Source organism: Portunus trituberculatus, unplaced genomic scaffold (genome assembly GCF_017591435.1).
Source record: "Portunus trituberculatus isolate SZX2019 unplaced genomic scaffold, ASM1759143v1 PGA_scaffold_413__1_contigs__length_259272, whole genome shotgun sequence".
NCBI lineage: Eukaryota > Metazoa > Arthropoda > Malacostraca > Decapoda > Portunidae > Portunus > Portunus trituberculatus.
Window position 1 is genome coordinate 214,246 of NW_025541581.1, and position 8,505 is coordinate 222,750.

Sequence of the window (8,505 nt, forward strand, 5' to 3'; positions counted from 1 at the left end):
GTGGAGGCATCAGTGCCACAGGGTTCAATTCTTGGCCCACTCCTGTGGAATATCTACGTGGATGATCTTCTCCAGCTACTGCCAGGAGTCATGGCCTATGCTGATGACTGCACCCTCTCCTATACCTATCCACGCCAGGACAGTGGGCGGGCTGCTGAGGCCATCAATCAGCAGCTACGAGTGATAAAGGAGTGGGGTGCTCGATGGCAAGTGACATTCGCGCCGGAGAAGACACAAGCAATGGTTGTCTCTCGGTCCCCAGCCGCCATGGCAGCAATGGCAGGAAAGTTGTCTTTGGCGCTGCTGCTCTCCCACTCCAAGATGACGTCAAGATACTTGGAGTGGAGGTGGATCGAGGGCTGAGGTTTGACAGGCATGTCAAAACCATTGCCAAGAAAGCCTCTCACAGGATCTCCGCTCTCAGAAGGATCGCCAGTTTCCTCGACAGGAAGGGAGACTGCTGCTGTACAAGGCACAGGTGCGGCCCCACCTTGAATACGCAGCTCTCTCCTGGATGTCCTGTGCCGCCACACACAGAAGGAGACTGGACAGCATCCAACGCCGCGCCATACGGCTAGTAGATGCTGCACTACCACCTCACCCAGAGCCTGAGCGTCCCCTTGATTCACTGGAACACCGCAGAGACGTGGCGGCGATCGTAGTGTTCCATAAGGCACAGGTGCAAAGAGTGCCACATCTGGCAGGGCTGCGTCATCCTCTAAGAGTCACCGCACGGAGCACGAGAACGGTGCTCAATGGTGGTGACGCCGTAGAGGTGCCGCGATCCCACGGGTGTCAGCATCAACGCACCTTCGCAGGACGCGTCTCCAGGATGTGGAACTTGTTCACGGCCGCGGTGCCTCACGTCCAGGAGATGAACACACACAGTGTCAAACTGATGGCACATAAGTGGAGACAGACACTGCCAACTCCTCTGACACTCTTTGTGACGTGACACTCAGTGTAGTGCAGTGCGTGAATAGTGCTAGTGAAGTGAAACGAATAGTGCTCCATTTACATGCTGACCATCTTGTATATTATCTATTTTTAAGTCTTGTAAATATTGTAGAGAAATAGATTGTAGTACCCTTAGAATAGGTAGCACACGACAGTGCGCCTTTGGGTACATGTTCCTTTGTATTAAGTTTTGTTTAAATAAAAAAAAAAAAAAGAGAGAGAGAGAGAGAGAGAGAGAGAGAGAATAGTATTCTGCATATTTTGAAAACAAATGACACCAGTAAGCGTTATGGATATGATTGCATATTTCCATGTGGCAACTTTAGGGTTTGTCGTCTACTTTTGAAATGTGTGACGTAACGTAACCATCAATCAGCCAGGCACATCCTCGAAAAGTCATGAAAACACCTTTGAAGTCATCCGTCCACTACACTCACTAAACAGAACAAACATCGAAGTAACATCAACTACAATCACAATAGCATCATTGAAAACCCCAAATGACTTACACAGAATCATGAAAACACTTGAAAACCTAATTACTGCCACTTAGATCATCTTTAATCTTTCGTCTTCTTTCTTTGTCTTGTGTCTTTGTATATTCTTGTCATCTCATGCGCCTTCTCTTTCAAATCCTTGTTCTATTTTTGATGTTGTAATGTTTTGTCCGTGTTTTCTCATGTTATGCTTATCACTTCTTTCTTTCATCTTTTGTCTCGTTTCCTCTTCCTTCTCTTGCTCTTTTCCTACATTCTTCTTCTCTTCCTTTCTGCTTTCGTATTCTTCTTTCTTCTTTTTTCTTTTTGTTTTTATTTTGTGTCAGAGTTATTGCGTGTTCTTTCGTCTGTCATTTGTCTCTCTTCCTCTTCCTTCAGTTGTTCCTGCTCATATTTTTCTCTTTTCTTCCTTACCTTCTCTCTTCTCTTCCCATTCTCTTATTCTCTTTTTTTTCCATTCTTTTCTTTTCCATCTCTCTCTCTCTCTCTCTCTCTCTCTCTCTCTCTCTCTCTCTCTCTCTCTCTCTCTCTCTCTGATATCAACACGAGGCTAAAACTACCTTGTGTGATTGCAAATGCATACTGTCCGAAAATGTTAGATAAAGGAAACTTTTACAACGCAATAGAAAGAGAAATGATACCGGTATTACCGGTATTTTATGTTGCTATCGGTTTATTGTTATCATAAATTTGAATTGAAAAGAACGGTATCGGTACATTTCAGAATATCGGTAATACATGTACTGACTATTTTTTTTATTTATTTATTTTTTATTTATTTATTTTTTTTTTTACGATACCGGACATCCCTAGAAATGAGTCATAACCCTATATGGAACACACAATCATGTTTGGTGTGTTTTAGAATGTGAGGTGGTTTTGGTAGGCAATTGAGGAAAGATTTAAGACCATCAGAGTTTTTGTGCAGGGACCTAATATTAATGTGGATCAGATTTAAGTCAATTGTTTTCCAAAGAGTGTACAACATTAGAAAGTGAGGTAATAAATATCTTGATGACCAGAGATTTGATCCATTACACTTAATTCTAGGTTGGAGTTATCATATTCAGTGTTCACAATGTAATCTTCATATAATGATTGGTACAAATTTTCCATGAGGTGTTTGTGTCTGTAAAAGTGACTACATAGAGAGAGAGAGAGAGAGAGAGAGAGAGAGAGAGAGAGAGAGAGAGAGAGAGAGAGAGAGAGAGAGAGAGAGAGAGAGAGAGAGAGAGAGAGAGAGAGAGAGAGAGAGAGAGAGAGAGAGAGAGAGAGAGAGAGAGAGAGAGAGAGAGAGAGAGAGAGAGAGAGAGAGATAATGTTCAGAAGAAATAAAATTTTATACTGTCTCCAGATATGTAAAGAGATCTATAGGAAATAAAGATACAATGGGTTGGCTGACTGGCTGTTGAGTGCTGTAAATTATGCTTCATTATGTCATGTGAGTGAAAGGAGTGGGTAATATGCAACATGAACATCATTAATATGATACATAATGGCAGAAGCAATACAACACATGAGTAGGCTACTCGTTGTGAATGTGACGATAATGAAGGTGAAATAGTGCTGAAGTAAAGGGTAGTGATGCAGTAATAAGGCCAAAGTAGTGGTGAGGAAGGGGAGGTAAATTAGTGGTGAGGTAGAGAAGATAAATAATTGGTGAAGTAAGGAAGGTAAAGTAGTAATGAGTTAGGGAAAGTAAAGCCGTGGTGAGGCAGGTTAGGTAAAGTTGCGAGGTAGGGAAGATAAAGTTGTGTTGAGGTAGGGAAAGTGTAGCCTACTGGGAGGTTTAATTAATTTATAATCGTCACCAGTCATTCTCCTTGACCAATTACTAATTTTCCCTCATCCCACAGTTCAGTAATTAATTAATACACCTTTCGCATTGAAATGTCACTCTGAGATCAAAATCACATACATCACATGATTTATTATCAGAAAAATACAAACTTGTGATATTGATGTATCAATTTATTTATAGGTAATTTATTGCCAGGACTTTTCAACATGTTGGAAGATAATATGTTTTAACAAGAATTTACTAGACTACTTAATAGTTTTTTTTTTTTTCTTCTTTTCCTTTTCTTTACGTAGGTACGATAATAAGTGATTCCAAACTTTTGAAAAATTAATCATAATTTTTTTTATATTTCTCTATGTAGGAGTTTGTATTTACCCAAGAGCAGTACGATATGTTTACCTAGATATAAGCAGGCGCCATGGGAACAAGGAGTCAGTCCTGGCCCCGCTTTGTCACAGCTCGCCTTGTACTCTTTCGCTCCACCAATAAACCAAGCAAGATCCTGGTGTTTCTGCATCCCCTCACACCCCAACATGTCGCAGTATCGTTTAAACTGGGGTGAGGCACCAGGACGCGTCCGAGGTAACCCCGGAATGGATCAAGCAACCCTGGAAGAAGTAGTTACCGAAACACCGGCAAGAGACCGCGTGGCGCTTCATCCGCCATTACCAAGCCATCTCGCCACAGCTCCCAGGCCTGGGCCCTTCAGCACACAACTCGCCCCATCTGCATCAACACGGTCACCTGGCGCACAAGCAGCTTCACCATCACATCGTCCGCCGGCTCCCCCGTTGGGTCCTGGGACGGCAACTCAAGGCATGTCACCGGCAGCGTTCGAGGCATGGGCCGTTAGCGTGGAAGACTACAGCCTGATCTGCGGGTGGTTCCCGCCTCTCGCCGCCCCATACGTGTGTCTCCTGTGCGACGGCAGTCTCCAGCAGCGTATCGACGCACGCTTCGACAAGCAGGACTTCCGGCAGCTCTCAACCAGTGCAGCGATAGAGGTGGTCAGAAGTGTGGTGGTGGGGCGGCGGTGCGAGGTAGGTGCATGGTCCGACCTCTTTCAGTACTCCCAGGAACCGGGAGATAGTGTCGATGTGTACGTGTCGAGGTGCCGTGCCCTGGCAGCCGAGTGTAATTTTCGCTGCCCAGAATGTGATAGTTCGCTGACCGAGTATATCATGAGCAGAAAAGTAGTCATGGGGCTCAGTGATCGCAATATGAAAGCTGAGGTGTTACGGTGCTTCCCTCGCCTGACGTCCGTAAGTGATGTGGTGAACCAGTGCGAGATCATAGAGGCCACAGACAAGGTGGCAGGGCGGCGGGCCACAGGGAACGTGGCCGCCCTGGCGGACGCAGGAGCGTCCACAACCCACCCACCGCAACCCCCCAGCCCCCCCGCCACCGAGGTGTCAGCTGTGAACCACCAGCGCCGCGCCTGGAGCCGCAGCGCCCCCGGTCGTGCCAGCTCAGGGCGCAGCCAGAAGCGGTGCAAGGGCTGTGGGGACAGTGGGTGTGGCGGCAATGACAAGTGCCTCGCCCGCGACGCCACATGCCGCAAATGTGGGCGTAAAGGGCACTTCTGGCGCGTGTGCCGCGCCCTCACACCAGGCAGGGGCCCCGCTACCTCCAACGCAGTGATTGTAGGGGGCGTGGAGGCGACGGCAGACCTCTCAGTGCGCATCGTCTGCCCCTGGCCGCAGGCGGAGTGCTGCACCACGGCGGTAGCCGACACAGGGGCTCAAGTGTGCATCGCTGGCCGGCCCCTGCTGGAGAGTCTTGGTATCCCCCCAGGGCAACTTCACGTCTCACCCAGGACAGTCCGCCACGTCGCCGGTGGAGGGGTGAAGCTTCTGGGAAGCCTCACGTGCGAGGTGTCAGTGGGGCCCATCACCACGTCCGAGTGCGTATACATAGCTGAAGGGGTGCAGCGGCTGTACTTGTCACTCGGAGCTTGCAGAGCCCTTCAGTTGGTGCCGCAAGATTTTCCTCGCCCCGCAGCCAGAATCAGCGCGCTGACAAGCCCTGCGCCCAAGACCTCGGCCCACCCATTGTCACCGCCCTGCGAGTTGGTGGAAGAGAACGTGGGACGTCTAGAGAAATGGCTCCTGGAGGAGTTTGGACGCACGGTATTCGCAACAGAGCGCACACCTCTACCAGAAATGCGTAGCCCACCACACCACATCCTACCTCCGCCCCGGCGCACGCCCCCACGCGGTGCACGTACCCGCCACAGTCCCGCACCACTTCTACGACGAGGTACGGCGCCAGCTCGACGACGACATCGCCAGAGGCATCATAGAGGAAGTGCCAGCTGGAGAGCCGACCGAGTGGTGTGCGTGCATGGTGGTGGTGCCGAAGAAAAACGGGAAGCCACGCAGAACCGTGGATTTCCAGAAGCTCAACCAAGCTTGCCTGCGCGAGACTCACCACACCAGGATTCTCTTTGACCTCATCTCCAGCGTGCCCAAGCACACATTCAAGACCGTCGCTGACGCGTACTCCGGGTACCACCAGATACCCCTGGACAGTGCAAGCCGCAAGTTAACAACGTTTATCACTCCCTGGGGACGATTCCGCTACCGCAGGACTCCCATGGGGCACTGCGCAGCGCAGGACGCCTTCAAGAAGCGCCTCGACGACGTCATGAGCGACGTGCCCAGGAAAATCAAATGTGTTGACGACACGCTTCTGCACGATGAAAGTGTGGCGGAAGCCTTCTGGCATACGTATGGGTTTCTACAGAAATGCCACGACAACGGGGTGACGCTGAGGCCTGATAAGTTCAGCTTCTGCAAGAGGAACGTCACGTTCGCCGGGTATGTACTCGGCTGGGAAAACTACCAGCCCAGTCACAACCTCATCAAGAACATCGCAGACTTCACGATGCCTGCAAGCCCATCACTGACGGATATCAGGTCGTGGTTTGGCCTGGTGAACCAGGTGGCTCCCTTCTTAGCAGTTGCCCCCATCATGGAGCCCTTCAGGGAGCTCCTGAAGAAGCCAGCCGGCAGAACAGTCTATTGGGACGAAACACTCAACGCCATCTTCACGTCAGCGAAGGACACCATCAAAAAGCTAGAAGAAGCAGAAGGCCTCAAGTTCTATGATACCTCACGCCCCACGGCCGTCCTAACTGACTACAGCCGGCAAGGCATAGGATTCATCGTGTCGCAGCAGTACTGCCAATGCGTGTCCCTGGAGGCACCGATGTGTTGTCCCAGCGGATGGAAGCTCGTCCTCTGCGGCAGCCGGCACCTGACCGCGGCAGAAAAGAACTACAGCACACTGGAGGGCGAGGCACTCGCGATAGCCTGGTGTCTCAAGAAGGCCCGCCTGTTCCTCTTAGGCTGCAAAAACCTAACCTTCATCACCGATCATAAGGCGCTCACCAAAATCTTTGGTGACAAGGAGCTGAAGGACATTCACAACCCCCGCATCCTCAACATCAAAGAAAGGACCCTGATGTATAACTTACGGGTCAAGTACATCAAGGGGAAAAGCAACTGCGCCGCGGACGCTCTCTCGCGCTACCCAGCATTAGCAAGCGCACCAGAGGACTCAGACGAGGCTGACGATGAAGCAGTGTGCTCTGTCATGGTCGCCGCGGCATCAGACGCCTCTACGGACGATGTGGGTCATGTGGTAGACCTACGTCATGTGGAGGAGGAGGCAGTCAGAGATGAGGAATATCGGCTCCTCCATGAGTGCGTGGCCAATGATGGTTGGGGTGAGCGGAAGGACGCCGAGCCAGCCGCGCTACGCCCGTACTTCAGAATGCGGCGGCACTTGTCGTGTCAAGGCAGCATTGTTCTATATACCAGCGATGAGAGATTCCCCCGCCTCGTCATCCCAGCCGCCCTCAGACGCACCGTGCTCGCCAATCTCCACGCCGGTCATCAAGGCAGAGACTCAATGCTTCGCAGAGCCAGGCAGTCTGTATACTGGCCCGGCATCGACGCAGAAGTGGAGCAAAAACGACGCCAGTGCCAGGTGTGCGAGATGCACACGCCCTCTCAGCCAGCCGAGCCGCTCCTGCCCACCCCACCACCCCAGTTACCGTTTCAACAAGCCGTGGCCGACCTGTTTCAGCTACAAGGCAATGTGTACATCGCCTACGCCGACCGGCTGACAGGCTGGCTAGAAGTGGAACACCTGTCTGGGGAAGCCACCAACTCCCGCCTCATCACGTTGTTCCGGCGGTGGTTCACACGCTTCGGCATTCCTGAAGAGCTCTCATGTGACGGGGGCACCAACCTCACTAGCCACGAGTCAAGAAGGTTCCTCGAGGACTGGCGCGTCACCCTACGAATCTCATCATCCCACTACGCCCAATCTAATTGGCGTACAGAAGCAGCTGTGAAGTCGGCCAAGAGGCTGCTAAGAGGCAACACAACTCGCGGGGGCTCCTTAGACACCGACAGCATTGCCAGGGCGATCCTCCAGTACCTGAACACACCCCTGCACGGCCTCGACGCATCCCCAGCGCAGCTACTGACAGGCAGACAGCTGCGAGACGCCATACCCGTGGAGAGCTCCCGCTACTTCATCAATGAGCAGTGGGGCAGAACGCTGCGCGATCGGGAACGTGCCATGATCGACACGTCAGTCAACTCATCCATACGGCACGACCAGCACGCCCACAGCCTGACACCCTTAAGGCCCGGGCAGCGAGCACGCATCCAGCGGGCGGTGGGATCGGGTGGGAACCGTGCTCGAGCTGTCTGCACCCCGCCAGTATCTTCTACGACTCGACGGTAGTGGGAGAGCGTCCATACGGAATAGACGTCATCTTCGTCCTCTCATCGGTGAACCACAGCTGTCGGATGATTTGACTACGTCCCATACACCTGTGCGCGTCACCACACCACGGCCTCGTCGCACCCAGCGAGCACCAAGGCACCTTGATGATTATGTCTTGAACTCTCCTGTTTAGTTTAACTCACTGTGTCACTCCAGGATATGTATTATGGTTACTTTTCATTTGCTACCCACAGTGTATATTATTTTTCATTTGTATCATTACACCATCCAGTGTAATTGGGGGGAGAGTGTAGGAGTTTGTATTTACCCAAGAGCGGTACGATATGTTTACCTAGATATAAGCAGGCGCCATGGGAACAAGGAGTCAGTCCTGGCCCCGCTTTGTCACAGCTCGCCTTGTACTCTTTCGCTCCACCAATAAACCAAGCAAGATCCTGGTGTTTCTGCATCCCCTCACACCCCAACACTCTACTACTGCCAGAAAGA

The 8,505-nt window shown here is 51.1% G+C and overlaps 1 protein-coding gene across 1 annotated transcript; it reads left to right on the forward strand.

Annotated features, from left to right (window-relative positions):
• Positions 1-3,788: 3,788 nt before the first annotated feature.
• On the forward strand, positions 3,789-8,016 carry LOC123500583. Its single transcript, XM_045249271.1, has 2 exons — positions 3,789-5,384; positions 5,416-8,016. Exons 1-2 carry the CDS (start codon positions 3,789-3,791, stop codon positions 8,014-8,016), a joined length of 4,197 nt encoding a protein of 1,398 aa, XP_045105206.1.
• Positions 8,017-8,505: the final 489 nt, after the last annotated feature.

Excerpts from the sequence above, each read along its gene's own strand:
- LOC123500583 (XM_045249271.1), top strand. The coding sequence starts at position 3,789 with ATGTCGCAGTATCGTTTAAACTGGGGTGAGGCACCAGGACGCGTCCGA. Across the intron at positions 5,385-5,415 it reads TGGAGGAGTTTGGACGCACG|AAATGCGTAGCCCACCACAC; the intron begins GTATTCGCAACA and ends CACCTCTACCAG.